The 18,273-nt window shown below is 54.7% G+C and overlaps 1 protein-coding gene across 2 annotated transcripts in view; it reads left to right on the top strand.

Annotated features, from left to right (window-relative positions):
* The window catches only part of lsr (lipolysis stimulated lipoprotein receptor), a 69,283-nt gene extending 55,109 nt beyond the window's left edge, over nt 1–14,174 (top strand). For both annotated transcript variants that reach the window (XM_072266255.1, XM_072266256.1), the window contains 3 exons: nt 401–529; nt 9,301–9,977; nt 10,932–14,174. In XM_072266255.1, the coding sequence (XP_072122356.1) occupies nt 401–529; nt 9,301–9,977; nt 10,932–10,967 (842 nt within the window). In that variant the 3' untranslated portion in view covers nt 10,968–14,174. The remainder of the gene's footprint in view (nt 1–400; nt 530–9,300; nt 9,978–10,931) is intronic.
* Nucleotides 14,175–18,273: the final 4,099 nt, after the last annotated feature.

The raw sequence follows: 18,273 nt of genomic DNA, 5'->3' as shown, positions 1-18,273 counted from the left end.
CCCCACCCTCTCTCCTCTCTTTAACACCTCCCTCCTCTTTCTAACACCCTTCCTCCTCTCTCTAACACCTTCCTGTCTCTCTAACACCTCCCTCCTCTCTTCTCTCCTTCCCCTCTTCCCTCCCTCCACTCTCCCCTCCCTCCACTCTCCATTCATCCATCCTCTCTCCCCCGTCCTCGCTTCTGCCTTCTCCTATTCTTCGCCATCACTTGTCCACATCCCATGTCCCCTCCCCATTCTGTCCCTTCTCCACACTGCGTCTTTCCTAACCCGCTGTACCCACCATCCTTGTCGCTTGCTTGTTCTCTCTCCCACCCTCTGTCCATCTCTCCCTCCGCCGTTTCTCCACCCCCCCAATGGAATCATCCTGACATCTGCTGTCCTCCCCCCCACACCCCAGTCCGCAGTGGTTATCGGATCCAGGCCAACCAACAGAGTGACGACATGCGGGTGCTCTACTATGTGGAGAAGGAGCTGGCGCATTTCGACCCTCGCTCGCCTGGAGATCCCAGCAGCAAGTATGAGAACGGTGAGTGTTTGACTGGGAGGTGGATGTGGGCTGATGCCTCCCACTGCCCCTCCCTCCTCCTCCCATCAGCTCATCACATTTTGCCCTCCACGTACCCATGTCCCTTGAACCCACGAACACTGCCTCACTATTCCTCTTGCGCACTGTTTAGGTGTGGTTTTGTAACTTGTAGTTCTCTTTTCCCTTGCACTGTACTGTTGCCACAAAATGACAAATCTTATGACGCATACCAGTGATATAAACCTGATTCTGATTCCAACTGTGCCCACATCTTTGTTAGCTTATTACAGGTACTCATTGGCCTCAGTTGAAATCTGTCCCCACTCAATTTCAATCTGTGCCTGCGAGCTTTAGGCTCCCTAACCCTGGGGAGAAAGACTGTACTTTCACCTTATCTGCGCCTTTCACGGTTTGATACTCTTCTGTTAGAACACCCCTCCATCTCCTGTACTCCAGGGAACAAAGCCCCAGTTTCTCCCCGCAATCAGTGCCTTGAGTCCTGACTCGATCTCTCCAGTCCTGCTTGCTGGACCTTGTGGGGTGGAATACTGGTTGTGGGACTTGTTACCTCATACAGACGCGGAGAGAGACCATTCACCCCACTGGGTGGAGCAAATCTCTGTCCCACACTCCCTCTGTACCCGTGCAACCTACCCCGTCTCATAGGGAACCCCACGACCCCTTTATTTTACATGCCTATATACACCCACCACCCTGTTTGTAGAAAATCTTGCCCGTTAGGTCCCCTTTAAATGTCTCCCCTCTCACCTTCATCCGGTGCCCAGTTTTAAACTCCCCTACCCTGAGGGATAAAGGCCATGCGTGCTCATCTGCCTTATTTATGCCCCTGTGGTTTTATTAACCCCTATCAGGTCACTCCCCACCCTTCTTCACTCCAGGGAAAACAGCCCCAGCCTGTCCAGCCTCCCCTGATAACTCAAGCCCTCCAGTCCCGGTAACATCTTGGTTAATCTTTCCTGCACCCTCTCCTGCTTAATGACACCCTTCCTATCGCTGGGAGACCAGAACTGCACACAATACCACAAATGCAGTCTCACCAATGTCTTCTACAGCTGTAACGTGACATCCCAGCTCTTGTACTCATTGCCCTGACCAGCGAAGGCTAACGTCCCAAACAGATTCTTTACCACCCTGTCGACCTGTGGTACCATTCTCAGGAAGCTATGTACCTGCACCACGAGGTCTCCATTCTACAACACTCCCCAGGACCTGCCGTTCACTGTGTACATTCTGCCCTGATTTAACTTCTCAAGTTACAACACCACACACTCGTCTGTTGAATTTCCATCTCCCATTTCCTGGCCTACTTCCCCTGTTGATCTAGATCCTGCTGTGACAACATTTTTCACATGGTCTGTTTTATTGTACTGAGCTATAGTGAAAAGGTTTTGATTTGCATTCCATCCGTACAGATCATGCCATAGGGAAGTACATTGAGGAAAACAGAATGCAGAATATAGTGCTACAGTTACAGAAAGAGTGCAGCGGAGATGAACAAATAAAAAGTGAAGCTCCCTCGACACTGTCCCATCGCACACTCCCAGGATCAGACACAGAGTGAAGCTCCCTCGACACTGTCCCAAAACATAATCCCAGGGTCAGACACAAAGTGAAGCTCCCTCGACACTGTCCCAAAACATAATCCCAGGGTCAGACACAAAGCGAAGCTCCCTCTACACTGTCCCATCACACACTCCCAGGATCAGACACAGAGTGAAGTTCCCTCCACACTGTCCCATCACACATCCCCAGGATCAGACACAGCGTGAAGTTCCCTACACACTATCCCAAAACATAATCCCAGGGTCAGACACGAAGTGAAGCTCCCTCTACACTGTCCCGTCACACACTCCCGGGGTCAGACACAGAGTGAAGTTCCCTCCACACTGTCCCATCACACATCCCCAGGATCAGACACAGCGTGAAGTTCCCTACACACTATCCCAAAACATAATCCCAGGGTCAGACACGAAGTGAAGCTCCCTCTACACTGTCCCGTCACACACTCCCGGGGTCAGACACAGAGTGGAGCTGTGCTGACTGAGCTGGGAGAAATCGAGGGAAAACTACTGGATAAAGTTCGTGGAATACTTTGGAGGTGGCTCTAAAAGTCTCTTGGACAACTGAGTGAGTGACGGCGCTGGTGTGGAAGCTCGGTGTGGAGTTTTACTGCCAGTTTGGACTAGGTTTGTTGGTGGCTGCTAACTGCGTAGCTCCCAGCTGCGGCCGCTGGCAACTCGCCAGGAAGCCGGTTCGCTCCAAAGCCAGAGACGAACGCCGTCGTTCCCCCCACTAACATCAGGGCAACGTTCCTCCTCATTTATCTTCCTGATTTTTGTCCGGTGTAGGGGCCGGAGCATCTGAAAGGACGTTTCGACCTCTCCCGGCCTGGGTTTCTGCAAGTTCGACAGAACCTTTCCTGGCGCTGGAATTTCTGGCGCCAAGCCAGCAAGGTACTGTCGACTGCAGACTTTCCCAGCCAGTTATTGGACTTGCTCCAGGACTTCTAACTGGCACCGCTGTAAAATTCGCGGACTGGAAAGAGCGCCAGCATGGCGGACCAGTCTCCAGGGAGTCGCGGGCCTTCGGGGAGTTACGCAAGGGCGTCTGCCTCCCCGGCCTCGGACAACGCCCTGTTTCGGTCAGTGAAGGTGGAACGCGGGGTGCAATGTATTTTGCGCCCTGGAATGACACTAGAAAAGTGTGCGGAGGCCATGGAGGACCTGGTGGGGAAAGGCGGTATTTTGGCCACTGAAAAGGAGTTCGGAAAGGCAGTGTTCTCTCTGGCGACTGAAGAGTTAGTGCACCGGGCTCTAAGCAGGGGAGTCATGGTAGAGAACATCTTTTTACCAATGGAGCTGTTGTCGGCCCCCACGCAACGTATCGTGCTTGGTCATGTTAAGCCGTTCATTCCCAATGAGGACCTGCTTCCCCCACTGGCCCGTTTAGGGCAAGTAAAGTCGGAAATAACTGCCATCCGACACAAATTTAAGAGACGCACCCTCCGCACCGTAATCTCTTTCCGGCGTCAGGTATTCATGCAGCTGTAAAGGGAGGACAACTTTGAGGGCCGGTCTACTGTCCGGCATGAGGGGATAGATTATCAGGTGTATTGGAGCTCCGAGCGCCCACGGTGCCATGCGTGCAGGGGGATGGGGCACTTTCGGAGGGACTGTCCTACCACCTGGAACCCGAGGGAGCCCACTTTGGGCACCAGTGGCCCAGCTACCTCTGCCCCTGATCCTACTCCTGCGCGTGCACCTGCGCCTGCAACGGACCCTTCCCCTGCCCCTGATCCTGCCCCGGCCCCTCACCCTGCACCTACCTCTGTTCCTACTCCTACGGTTGGGTTGGTCCCTGCTCCTCCCCCTGTGGTTCAGGTGGGGGACGGGGTGGAGTCTGTGCGGAGTAAGAAGGCAAAGAAGAAATCCAAACACCCTAAGAAGCCGGCCTCTGAGGCCGCAGAGCTCACGCCCATTTCCCCTGAAGTGGAGCATGGGGCTCGGGGAGGTGCGCAAGCAGACGGGGTGATGGAAACAGAGAGCACCGCCCCATCGGTGAATCTTGCACCTGTGTGCTCCTCCGGCGTGAAGAGGAGAAGGGAATGTTCCCGCAAGAGGGCAGGGGATGTAGATGCGGGGGAGTCCCAGGAAGGGGTGGGAATCCGGGCGGATGTTAGTTCCAAACCTGAGTCCCCAGATGTAGCCACCAGTCCTGGGGTAGCTGGTGTGGTTGTGCAGAAAGCTTGTGATAGCCCTGTTTGCACAAATGAGACAGCCCTGGAGGCCTCCACCCAGGACTTACTAGTCAGCGCCTCCCTGGAGGCAAGTGTATCGAATAGTGTAAGAGGAGACGAGACAAAGCTCTCTCACTCTCAGCACCAGGCTGCTTGTGAATCCCTTGGACCAAAAGTGCCGGGTTCCCCTTCATACCTGCCCCCTGGGGAGGACGATATTCTATGCACGTCGACCCCAGCAATTAATGGCTTGCAGGGAGTCCCTGGGGATTGTCCCTCCACTGTCGCAAATGTGGATGAGGCTGATGCGACGGTGGAGCGGGCAGGTAAGAGCGAGGTACCCGCTGCGCAGTGTGGGTCACAAGCGCGGCCATCTATTGGAGCATGCGGGGAGGACGATGGGGAATATATCTGCAGTGAAGGGTTGGAGGGGGGACTCCTTCGATAGTGAGACGATGGACATCCTCACCCCTCCTGAGAAGTCCCCACTGATACCTGTAGAGGAAATTAAGCATTTTATTCTCACCTCTGAGGGTGCCAAGCACCGGCCTCAACTAGCCTCACTATGCTGGCCCAGCATGCCGAGGCTGGTGAAGTCCCTGAGAGTCATCCTCAGACGGAAGGGAAAGGGGAAGAGGAATATGGTGTCGGGGAACGACAGACGGCAACTAAAATCTTTCCTGGATGACCTGGTAAGGGACATCAGAGGGAGAAGCAGCCTCACTCCTACGGGGGATGGTGGGTCACAGGGTGGCGTTGGTACCACTCGAGCCCGGAAAGCAAAAAGTATCCTTGCTTTCTTTCGGGCCAGTGTGGTAGAGGGCGCCTCCGCTCTCACCGGAATGGGCACAGCTGCTGAGGCCTAGTGTACTCCCGACATGAAGCTTACCATAGCTAGTCTCAATGTAAACGGCAGCAGGGGTCCTCTTCACAGGCACAACAATCAGTCCTCAGGGATGGGCGGTATGCGGTGAGTTTCCTGCAGGAAACCCATACCATCCCTGGGGACGAGTCTGCTTGGCTCCTGGAGTGGCAGGGCGAGGTCTACATGAGCCACCTCAGCTCCAACTCTAGCGGGATGGTGATCCTGTTGGCCCCGACCTTCCAGCCAGAAATCGAAAGGGTCCAAGACGTTGTGCCCGACTGTCTGCTCCACCTGGTTGTGCGCCTGGATGGTGTACCATTGCATCTTATCAATGTGTATGCTCCGAGGCGCGGTGTGATGCAGACGCGCCTATTCTGTCAGCTGTCCACCCCGCTGAGCTCCATCGATCCTGGGGACTGCATCATCCTTGGGGGAGACTTCAATTGTACCCTCGAGGCGGAGGACCGCTTGGGCCTCCAACGCGACCCAGCATCGGCAAAAAAGTTAAAGGAGCTAGTCGGCTCCTTTGACTTGGTGGACAGCTGGCGGAATCTTCACTCCGACTCTAGCGCCTTTTCGAGAAGGACTAGAGAGGGAGGTTCCAGGATAGACCACATGTATATCTCTCGGGCCTATGTCTCCCACGGGTCGGCGTCCTCCATGCGGCCAGTGTCGTGCTCGGATCATCACCTTGTTCGGATGGAATTTATTCCACTACACCCTTGGGTGGGATCCGGGTACTGGCATTTTAACAACCGGCTGCTGGAGGACAGCTGATTCCAGGATTCGTTCCAAGCGTTCTGGGTCATCTGGAAGGAGAGGTGGAGAGAGTTCTGCTCCCTACGGCTGTGGTGGGATGTGGGCAAAGCCCACATCCAGTTTTTATGTCGGGAGTACACTAGGGGGTCGACAAAGAGGCGGGGCTCTGAGGTTGAGCGGTTTGAGAGAGCATTGCGTGACCTGGAGTCCCGCCTCAGTTCGACTGCTGGAGACCAACAGCTGTGGCAGGAATACCAGGAGAAGAAGGACGCACTAAGGAACCTGCTGCTCCAGCAGTCCCGAGGTACGTACGTGAGGTCACGGATCCAAATGCTGCAGGATTTGGACCGTGGCTCACCCTTCTTCTACTCGTTGGAAAGGTGGCGGGGAGTTCAAAAGCAGCTAGTGGAGCTGCTGGCTGCCGATGGCTCCTCCATCACGGACCCTGAAGAAATTAACAATGAAGTCCATTCATTCTATTGGTCCGTATTCTCGCCTGGTCCGTCAAATGCGGAGGTGTGTAACGAGGTCTGGAAGGATTTGCCTAAGGCCAGCCCAGAGGACGCAGTGCGTCTGGATGCCCCCCTGACTCGGGAGGAGCTGTCCACTGCCTTTCGGCAACTCCGAAGGGGTAAGTCCCCTGGCTTGGATGGACTGAGTGTTGAGTTTTATCAAGCTTTTTGGGATGTCCTGGGGGATGATTACAGCTTTGTCCTAGGGGAGAGCCTGGCCACCGGAGAAATGCCCCTCTCATGGCGAAGAGCTGTTGTGGTCCTACTGCCCAAGAAGGGAGACCTCCGCCTGCTAAAGAACTGGCGGCCAGTCTCCCTCTTGTGCGCGGACTACAAGATCTTCGCCCGGGCAATGGCCAACCATCTGGGTTCGGTAATTGGACAGGTGGTCCATCCTGACCAATCTTACACAGTCCCGGGCCGCTCCATCCAGGACAATATCCACCTAGTACAGGATCTGATCCACCTGCTCCAGGAGACTGGGTCCCCGGCAGCGTTTCTTTCTCTTGACCAGGAGAAGGCATTTGACTGGGCAGAGCACAGGCTTTTGGGCTCGGACCACACTTTGTGGCCCGAGTTTGGCTCCTGTACTCTGCTGCAGAGTGCCTAGTTAAGATTAACGGATTACTGACAGCACCTATTCCCTTCCGAAGAGGAGTGCGTCAAGGGTGCCCCATGTCCGGTCAACTGTATGCGATCTGTGTCGAGCCATTCCTCAGCCTTCTTCGGCGAAGGCTGACAGGTCTGGTTCTGCGCGAACCGGACATGGAGGTCATCCTCTCGGCCTACGCCGATGACGTACTCCTCATGCTGACAGACCCCTGTGACCTGCGGAGGATGCGCGAGTGCCAAGATGTTTTCTCGGCGGCATCCTCCGCGAGGATCAACTGGGCGAAATGTTCCGGACACTTAGTAGGCCAGTGGCAGGTGGACTCCCTGTCGGAGGAGATGAGAGCTTTTGAGTGGAGCACCAGACGCCTTCTCTATCTGGGAGTCTACCTGAGTCCTTCTGGGGAGACCTGGCTGGCGAACTGGCAGGACCTGGAGACAAAGGTCATGGCCCGGCTGGGGCGCTGGTCAGGCCTTCTCAGGGTGCTTTCCTATCGAGGCAGGGTGGTGGTCATAAACCAGCTGGTGGCCTTCATGTTGTGGTACCGGATGGTTACCTTGGCCTCTCCTGCCCCTTTTGTCGTGAGAATGCAGAGGAAGCTAGTGGACTTCTTCTGGGGTAACAGGAAACACTGGGTCTCTGCAGCGGTTCTGAGTCTCCCAGTAGGAGAGGGCGTACAGTCGCTGGTGTGTGTACGCACACGACTGGCGGCTCTCTGCCTCAGGACTCTGCAGAGATTCCTGTACGCTGAGCACCCTCCCAGGTGGCACGTGTTGTCGACTTTCTTCCTCCGGAGGGGCTGCTGTCTTCACGAAGATATGCAGCTACCACCGGCGGGCGTCAGCCGTGCTGCTTTGTGGAGTCTGCCCGGCTTCTATCAGGGCCTACTGAGAGTCTGGAACATGGTTGCCTCAGGCCGGGAATCCCCTCCTCTGGCAGAGGGCGGGGTCCTGGCCGACCCTTGTCCTGTCTCAACGCATGTCGGTGCGGCTCAGGTGTGTGGAACGACTCAAGCTGAGTTGCTCGTCGGGCCCAGGCCCCGCAGCCTTACCCGGGAGCCGAATCTACACAACTTGAGCTGTCTTTCATTGACACCCACAATCCCATTCAGGGATGCAAGCAGGAGGTACCTTTATGGGCTGCTGCTCCACACCCTCCACTTCCTAGCATTTGTCCACCGTCCCGACACGCCATGGCAGTCGGTCTTTCCACCTGGAGGTGAGGGGGGTCCCCAGTGGAAGTCCCTCTACAAGGGAGTGCTTCCCATGCACCTTGGGGATCTCGGCTGGAGGGTGCTGCATAAAGCGGTGCCCTGCAATAAGTTCTTTAGTCTGTACACGGATCTCCCAGCCGCGTGTCACCTCTGCGGGCTGGAGGAGACCGTGTACCACATGTACGTGGAGTGCGCGAGACTGCCGCCCCTTTTCGCGTATTTGCGTGGGCTGCTTCTCGCCTTCTGGTTGCATTTCAGTCCCACCCTAGTCATATATGGTCATCCAGTAAGGAGGGGGGCACAGAGGGATGAGGATGTCCTTGTCAACTTGCTCCTGGGGCTGGCGAAAATTGCCATCCGTGGCTCCTGGAAAAGGGTGGCAGGAGGATCTCCCTGGGCGGACTGCCTGGCTATATTTAGAGGGTATGTTCGTGTCCGGGTGAACATTGAAAAGGAATACGCACAGCCACGGCAACCGTAGAGGTGTTCCGGGACCGTTGGGCTCTGCGGGGTGTAAATGCCATCATTGATGAAGATGGTAATATATTGGTTTAACATGTATTGTCTATTTGTAGTTAAGTAAATGTGTTAGTCACTGTTTTTGTACATATTGTATAGCACCGACATTTGTAATAAAGAATTTTGTTTAAAAAAAAAGGGGTCAGACACAGAGTGAAGCTCCCTCCACATTGTCTTATCACACACTCTGGGGATCAGACATAGAGTGAAGCTCCCTCCACACCATCCCATCACACACTCCCGGGGTCAGACACAGGATGAAGCTCCCTCCACACCATCCCATCACACACTCCCGGGATCAGACACAGAGTGAAGCTCCCTCCACACCGTCCCATCACACTCTCTGGGGGTCAGGCACAGAGTGAAGCTCTCTCCATACTGTCCCATCACACACTCCCAGGGTCAGACACAGAGTGAAGCTCCCTCCACACCGTCCCATCACACTCTCTGGGGGTCAGGCACAGAGTGAAGCTCTGTCTACACCACCCTGATACAATCACTGATCATGTCTCCCTCTCCTCCCCTTTCCCCACCAGCCTCTGCCATGAGTGAGATCTCCTCCCTCCACGAGGACCACGCCCCTGGCCGGGACCATCTGCGTGAGCAGCTGGGCCGGGTGAGGCAGGGGGCGCTGCCGCCACTCCGTGATGTGGATGAGGAAAGCGAGGCCAGCGGCTGGACGCCCCGCCGGGATCGTGAGCGGTGGGGGGGCAGTGGAAGCGGGTACCGCCAACGTGCTCGCTCCATGGACAGCCTAGACGACATCAGCTGGCGGGATCGTCACTACCGGGACCGGGACCGGGACTACCACCGAGAGAGGGAGAGAGGCCGGGGACGACTCGAGTCAGACAGCGAGGCGGGCAGCGGTTACCGCGGCTATCCACGGGACCGCTCCCCCGAACGACGAGGACCCTATGCCAGGAGGAGCAGGAGTCGAGACGACCTGACCGAGCTGGAGAGGGAACGGGATCGTGGGCGCGTCTCTGCCCCGTATTCCCACCACGGTGACCCCTTCTTGGATGACGTGCTGCGCCGGAAGGCTGGAGGAGGAGGGCGAAGGGGCTCGGATAACGGCAGCACCTCCACTGCCCACTCAGGGAACCGGAGGAGGCCGAGGGAGGAGGAGGAGGCGCTGCTGTTGCCCCCACCCTACACCGAGACTGAGTCGGTAACATCCTCAGCCAGAGGAAGGAATGAGAGGAGACTGAGAAAGGTAAGGACTGGATGGAGGGAATATGGTGAGTGTGGGATTGGGGTTTAGATTTGGGTTGGAGCTGGCAGATTGGTTGTCCATTAGGTGCTGGTAAGGTTTGTGAACTGGGTTGGGGTTGGCCATTGGTCTTGGCAAACGGAATTGGGTTGAAACTGCCAGTTAGGTCGTGAATTGGATTAGGGTTGGTACTTGGGGTTTCAGAAATGTAATGAGTTGTCTTGCAGTTGAGTTGGTCTGGGAAATGAAATGGGTTCAATGTTGGGAATGGGGTAGACCATTGGTAGTTGTGTTTGGACATTGGAGTCGGGAATAGGGTGGTGTTGGGATCGGTACTGGCAAAGGTGATGGAAATGGTGTTGGGTTGAGGAAGGTTTAGCATTGGGTTTTAGAATTTAGGTTTGTGGTTGAAGGTAGTGGGATTAGGAAGTGAGAGATGGGAGTAGAAAGGAGATTGTGGTTTTGAGAATGGGGTTGGGATTATGGACGTGGTAGGGGATCAGCATTACTGATAAGATTGGTGCTGGAGCATAGTGGTCTGGGACACACATTCCTTCTTGCCTCTAAAGATAGGGATTAATCCCAACCTCTGGCATTGAATGTGTGTGTGGAAATTACATCTTCTCCCTGGGACCCAGTGGGTTTCTCCTAAGTTCTGCAGTTTCCTCCTGTGTCCCCCGAAAAAGACAGGTGAGTTAAACCACCCTCCCCCCACCCCCAGTGTGTACAGGTGAGGCGTAGAACCTGGGAGGGGGGTGGGGGTGAAGTTGACAGGAATGCAAGGATGAATGAAACAGGAAGTGTCGATGGGTATGTGAGGGTCAGCAGGGACTCAGGCTAAATGGCTTGTTGTCTCTCTACAGGAAGGAGGAGAGTGGAGAGTTGATAGTGTGCGAGGTGTTGGGGCAGTTTATTTGTTACCTGCCATGCTTAACGATCCTCCTCGTTTGTTTACAGAATGACGCAGTCAGCCGGGAGAGTTTGGTGGTTTAGCAAGTGGATGGGTGAGATCAAGTGGAACAACCCAAGTTAAAGCTTCAGGCAGCTCTGTTCGACTCCAATATTTTTATACACAGCAGGATCCCATCCACACCTGCCCTTTCTGTCACCAGCAACATGCCGTCTGTTAGTTCCAGCAAGGGTACTTGCCAAGAATCAGTTTCACTTTCCTCAAACTGGAGTCTAACAAGATCCACTGGATATTTTCTCAAGCCACATTTGCCTTCCCCCGCCTCCCTACTTACTTTCTCTCCCCTTTCTCCTTTTCCCTTCACCCTCCTCTCTCCCCTTCCCCTCTTTTTATTCCCACCTCCCACTCCCACTTTCCCAGTCCATTTCCCCCTCTCTCACACTCCCTTTTTCTCTCTCCCCTTCTCTTTCATCTTTTCCTCACAACCCCACTGAATTTCTCAGTCTCCCTTTTACCCTTACTCCCACCTCTCCCACTCCCTTCCCTCTCCTTCACCAACTTCTTTCCTCAGCTTTTTCTCTCTCCCCCTCCTCCCTTCCCCTACCCCTATGATAATTCCTCAGACACGGGCAGTGCCGGAAGCTGGGATCAAACCCAGATCTCTGGACTCTTGAGGTTGTGTCTCCACCCACTGTACCATCCTGCCCTCCCTCCCGGAGGACTCTACGTGACGTGTGACCCACTCTGGGTGAGGCACGACCCAGGAAACTTCAGAGCACTGGAACAATATTCTGAGGGATTTAATTGCTGGAGGCCATTCTCAAATGCCAGTGATATCCTGAGATATCATCTGTACGTCAGCAACTTCCGGACTGAGACATTATGGAAACTTCTGTGCGCATGTTTAATTGCAAACACTTGTATAGCACAGTGAGATTACTGATGGTTTCTTTATTTTGTAAATGTGTTTTTTAAAACTTTTTGAAAGAAAAAGAACTTAATTTTTTTTTAAATGTACAGATCTACCGCTGGTTCCTCTGAGGGTGAGATTGTGACTGAGGGCATGGAGATGGGTGTGTTGCAGTCCTGTGCATTCTCCAGTGTCCCAGGAGAGGGTGGGACAGTTCTAGGGCACTGATCCTTGTGCTGGAGGCTTCCCCTGTCCACTGACCAACTGATCCGTCACCGTGTGGGGGCTTATAACGAGGCTGTGTGTGAATCTCCCCAGGCCCACAAATGCAGAGGGGATGGAATCCTGCAACAGGTGGAGTTGCTCGTGTGCGGAGTGGGGCAGGGTCATGGTCATGCCGACAGAGCTGTGAGGGGCTTCTGTGCCTGTAGGCTTCAGGGGAACTGACTCAGGTTGTGCGTATGGTGTTGGTGTTATGCGTATGTTTGTTTTAATGAGTGGGACCCATACCCCACTGAAGGTGTGTGTGTGTGTGTGTGTGACATGTTCCCCCAGTGAAGGTCAGTGTGTATATGTGTTGGGGGTGTAGCTGGTAGGAGGATAAGATTTAGAGCCATCAGTAGAATCAGGAATACCCCCTCCCCCACCCCCAGAACCTGTCGAATCAAGTGACTGGACGCTGGAGAGTGCCTGCGTATATTAAAGATATATTTTATTTCATGTTGGTTTTCTACAGTAAGAGGTTTTCCTGATCCATTGTAGAATTGGTAAAAATAAAGAGAGGGTTTGTATCAGCTGGTGATCTGTAGTCTTGTGGGCTGTGAGGACGTGGGGTGGGGGCAGTGTGGCTGTAGGAGAGCAGAAGCATGCAGGGAAACCCCTGGGACTCTGACCAGCAGCTCTGGTGTAGACGAGTACCTGCGTACTGGACTGCCCTGTGCCTGAGATCTTGCTGTTCCAGAGCTGTGTGAGGCCATAAGCCTGCTGTGTTCCCTGCTTGACCCAGTCCACCTGCTTCAGAAGGGCGATAATCGTACCAGTGCCCAAGAGCAGGGCAAGCTGCCTCACAACTATCATCCGGTAGCATTCACATCGACTGTGATTAAGCGCTTTGAGAGATTGCTCATAGCTAGAATTAATTCCTGCCTAAGCAAGGACCCAGACCCACTGCAATTTGTCTATTGCCACAATAGATCTACAGCAGATGTAATCTCACTGGTTCGCCACTTGGTCTGAGATCACCTGGACAACAACAGTACCTACGCCAAACTGCTGTTCATTGATTTCAGTTCGGCAATCAACACCACCACTCAGTATTAATCTAAACTTGGGCTCCTGGACCTTTGACATTCTCATCGGGACAGCTCCCTGTTAACAATCAAGCATGAATGCTTAGCCCACTCCTCTACAACCTCTACACTCAAAACTACATGGCTAGGCACAGCTCCAATGCCATCTATAAATTTGCTGATGACAATATTGTTCGCAAAACCAGGAAGTGCACAGGGGAGAAGCCGGCTGGCTGGCCGAGTGGAGTTGCAGCAACATGAGTGCACTGTGACCAAGGAATTGATGGTGGGCTTCAGGAAAGGGAAGGCAGGAGAACGCACACCACCCTCACCAAGGCGTCACCGGTAGAAAGCGTGAGCGGTTTCAGACACGTTGATGGAATCACGAAGAAGGCATACCAGTGGCTCTACTTCATTTAGAGGTTAAGATTTGTATGTCACCAAAGACTTGCAAAGTTTACATATGTTACAGTGAACATTCTGACTGGTTGCATCACCACCTGGTATGGAGGCTGCAATGCACAGGATCACAAGTAGCTGCAGGGGTTTATGGACTCAGCCAGATCCATTTTGAGCACTACCCTCCCAACCCGTCAAGGACATCTTGAAGATGCAATGCCCCAGTAAGTACGCTCACCACCTGGGACATGCCCTCTTCTCATTACTATCATCGGGAAGGAGGAAAAGGAGCCCGAAGATCGACAATCAATGATTGAGGAACAGCTTCTTCTTCTCCACCATCGGATTTCCAAACAGACTGTGAACACTCACAACATGCTGGAGGGACTCAGCAGGTCGGGCAGCATCCGTGGAAAAGATCAGTCGACGTTTCGGGCCAGAACACTTCGTCAGGACTCTTTTCCACGGATGCTGCCCGACCTGCTGAGTTCCTCCAGCGTGTCGTGAGTGTTGCTTTGACTCCAGCATCTGCAGATTATTTTGTGTTTAAGACTGTGAACACTACCTCACTATCCCTTTTTTGAACTATTAATTTTTACAACTTGTAGTAATTTTTGTCTTGCACTGTACTGCTGCCACAAATTGAAATATTTCACAACTTGAGTCAGAGATAATAAACTTGATTCACATTCTGTATGTCTTAACCATTCACTTCATTCACATCAGGATACTTTGTCAGTGCTGTGAAAGTCATTGTCTCAACCAACCCCTCTGATCCCCTACTCGGGGGCAAAATTATGGCCCTTCTGATCCCTCTTTAAACCCTCTTCCTAAGCATATGCCCATCGGTTTTAGACATCTTTGCTGTAGTGCAAGAGATTCCTTATACACCCCTCCCCCAACATACGGTGTACACCTGTATCAGGTCACCCTCCGCCTCCTCCGCTCTCAACTCTTCATCAGTGGAGTGCTGTGATCCAGGCTTCTCCTTTCGGATGCAGTCAACTCCTCTAGAAATGCACACAGTATTCGAGCTGTGGCTTGGCCAGCGTGTTGGGTCGTAACCAATTTTCTTAATTATTTTGTGCCCAAGCTGATGAAGGCAAGTATTCCATGTGCCATCTTCAGTATCAGAATTAGATGTCATATTTTGCAATAGCAGTACAGTCCAAGACATTAAAATGACTGTAAATTCCAAAAATAAATTATGCCAAAGATTATTAATGACATTCTGAATCTCCTCAAGCTAATGAAGAAGAGCTACCGGTGTGCCTTTTGCATGAACTCAGGCTAAATTGTCTGAGCTATTGGCACCCAGGTACCTGACACCGCTCACCTTGCACACCCACACCACCCCCACTCCATGACAGCTGGTGTGTGTTCTCCCAACTTCCCCCTCCCTGCAGTCCACAATCGTTTCCTTTGATTTGCAGATGTTGAGTGCAATGTTTTGCCGCATCCAGGAGCCTGTGCTGCCACGTATTGGTGTGCACCAGAACAATGGTGTCATGTAAGGGGTGTCAAACCCCAAGGATGGTGCATCAGGCAGGGCAGTTCTCATTCCCTCCACCCTTGACCACCTACTGGACATGCCCACGATCTTCAACCATGTCCTTAATCGGATGGGTCCTCCAGCTCCAGGGACATCCTCCACTTGAGTGTCCACTAATGGTATCATGGTGGCGTGTCTGCAGTGATGTCACTTTTCCCAACTGTGATGTCACCACAGAACAGCAGCCTCAACCATGACGTGGTATCACTGTCCCAGTGCACATCTATGCTGCCGTGAGTGCTGGCCCTTGCCATCATGGAAGTATCCCCACCCCTGAGAGTAACCCATCTACCCATTGCCCCGTTGTCATCACAGAGCCCATTGTGACAGCAGCCCAAATCTCTCATTGCACTGCGCAGCAACACCACTCGAGCTCTTCCCCATCAACGACAAGGTCTGCCCACCAGCGTTGACGTCACGGTACTCACCCACGTTGATGTCACCATGGTACCATGGGTCACAGTGCGACTCTGACCCCCCCCCCCGCCACACCCGTTGAAACGCCGAATTCATGGAAACATAGAAATTAATGGGTATCTGTTAGTCTTGTGAGACCATAAATTTGTGCCTTGGAAGGTTTCCAGGGTGCAGGCCTGGACAGGGTTGTGTGGAAGACCAGCAGTTGCCCATGCTGCAAGTCTCCCCTCTCCACGTTACCGATGTTGTCCAAGGGAAGGGCACGATACAGCTTGGCGGTGTCGTCGCAGAGCAATGTGTGGTGAAGTGCCTTGTTCAAGGACACAGCACATTGTCGTAGCCAAGGCTCGAACCAGCGATCTTCAGATCACTAGACGAATGCCTTAACCACTTGGCCACGCGCCAACACAAACATAGAAAGCCTACAGCACAATACAACCACAAAGTTGTGCCGAACATGTCCCTACCTTAGAAATCATAAGGGTTACCTATAGCCCTCTATCTTTCTAAGCTACATTCACCTATCCAAAAGTCTTTTAAAAGACCCTATCGCATCCGCCTCCACCACCGTCGCCGGCAACCCATTTCACGTACTCACCACCCTCTGCGTAAAAAAGCTTACCCCTGACATCTCTGTACCGACTCCCCAGCACCTTAAACCTGTGCCCTCTTGTGGCAGCCTGGGAAAAAGAAGAGGAGGAAGAAGCAGAATTCGGAATAACAGCAACCTGGAAGCGTCAACCCAGTCCGTTGATGACGTCACAGTGCCCCCGCCCTGCTGTCGCTGACGTCACCGGGCACCTCTGAGTGATCAGGGCTACCCCAGCCCGTGCACCCTCCTCCCCGATGTATGGCCATGCGCCGCTGCTGCTGTCGCTGGCAATGCTGGCGCTGTTCGGTGGCCTGCCGCACCTGCTGGAACGGAACGGCGGCGTGGCCGAGTGCCCGGGGCCGGGGGGCAACTGGGACCGGGGCGCCAGCCGCGGGAGCGCACCCTGCCCCCTGGCCTTCCTTTCGCACAACCCGCTAAGCCTGCACTGCCCGGGGGCGTCGGAGGCCGAGGAGGGCACGGTACACTGGCAGTACCTCAACTTGAGTCCGTCGTCGGAATCACAGCCGCGCACCATCGCCGGGCCGCACGGCCTGCGCACCGTGCGGGGCCCGCTGGGCAAACTGGGCAGCCGGGCCACGATGCGGGGAGGTGTGCTGCTGCTGTCGCGGGCCCGGCCCACTGACTCCGGTCTCTACCTGTGCAAGGCGGGTGCCGCCACCCTGGCCGCCTACCGTGTTGACGTGCAGGACTCGGCGCTGCTGCACGTTTCGCACCGGGCGCTGGACCAGGCCCCGCTGGACAACCAGAGCGTGCAGCTGGCGCCCGGCCTCAGCACCCTCCACCTGCATACCCACTGGGCGCCCTGGCAGGACTGCGACCGCTGCGGGGCCGCCGGCGAGCGCAAGCGGCTCGGCTTCTGTTACGCGCTGCTAGTGGGAGCCGGCGATGAAGATGAAGAAGAGGAGGAAGAAGCGGAAGCCCTGCCCTGTGGGCTCATGCAACTGCGGCTCGGTGAGGCACTGCCCCGGCGCGGCCCGGAGCTCCGCTATGAGACCTGCCGGCGCGCATGTGCTGCGGACCGGAGCCTGGGCTTGCCCGGAGCGACGGACGCCGGCTCCTCCTCCCTCGATTGGCTGGAGCCCCGCACGTTGCTCCTGGAAACGATGCTGCTGGAGCCGCAGGAGGAGGCACGCATGACCTGCCCGGGCGCTTCCGTGTACACGCCCGTCTCCTGGCAACGCGACGCCGCTCCGCTCACCCGGCATGAGCTTCTGCACCCCTGCAAGGGCAGCCGCCATCGCCTGGACGACGCCACGGGCGGCGGGGTCTACCGCATCGTCAGCGTGCGCGCCTCCGATAGCGGCGTCTATCGCTGCTGGGTAAGCGGGCGCCGCGTCGCCATCTTCCACCTCGAGCTACCCGAGCCACTGGTCGTCGACGGCAGCCGACGCCGGTACATCCGCCAGCTGCTCGCCATTGTCCGTGCCCTGATCGGCTCCTTCATCCTGGCCTTCACGGTTGGCGCGCTGGCCGAACTGCTGCACGCCTGCTGGTGCGAGATAATGTGATTTCAGCCCCTTCTTCACCCGGGATCGAGAGGTGCAGAGGGTGGGTTTGGAGAGGGTCGTACTGGGAATGGGAATAGAAGAACGGGGGGGGGGAGTGCATTACAGAGACTGTGAGATGTGGGAGTGCACCAGTGTCGCTGGACTGCTTGGGTAGAGGTCGGTGCATCTGAGCAGCAAGCCTTGAGTGTCCCACATGGGAAGAGGCAGGCATGCATTGGCGCACCTGAGTGGCTGTGCCAGACACCAGAATGCGTTGGAGTGTCTGGGCGGATGCTTTGACAAAGGCAGACCTAGGTGAGAAGACGCCAGACGTCAGCGGCATCAGGGAGCTTCATTGGAAGGGACCAAATGTGTTGGTGTAACTGTGCTGCATCAGAGAGACCAAATTGCTTTGGTGCACGCTACACTGGGAGCACTGCCATTGTCCCCGAAGTACACCACTGCTGATCCGCCCAAGGGAGAGCACAGCATTGGATGCACTGGTGTGAGTTTTATGCATTGAAGGTACTGATCAAACTGGCTGCAGGAGAGCTGGATTAGGGTGATTTTCTGAGCTGCATTGGTGCCACTATTCTGCTCCAGAGACCAGATTGCATGGACCACACATGGCACGCTGAGGTGTATTTGCAAACTGCATTTAGAACACCAGCTCTCAACTGCAACATCAGATAACTGGTCTGCATTTGGAAGAGCTGCACTGA

This window comes from Mobula birostris, chromosome 8 (genome assembly GCF_030028105.1).
Source record: "Mobula birostris isolate sMobBir1 chromosome 8, sMobBir1.hap1, whole genome shotgun sequence".
Taxonomy (NCBI): domain Eukaryota; kingdom Metazoa; phylum Chordata; class Chondrichthyes; order Myliobatiformes; family Myliobatidae; genus Mobula; species Mobula birostris.
The sequence above is the reverse complement of the archived record's forward strand: the minus strand, read 5'-3'. Positions and strand labels throughout refer to the sequence as shown.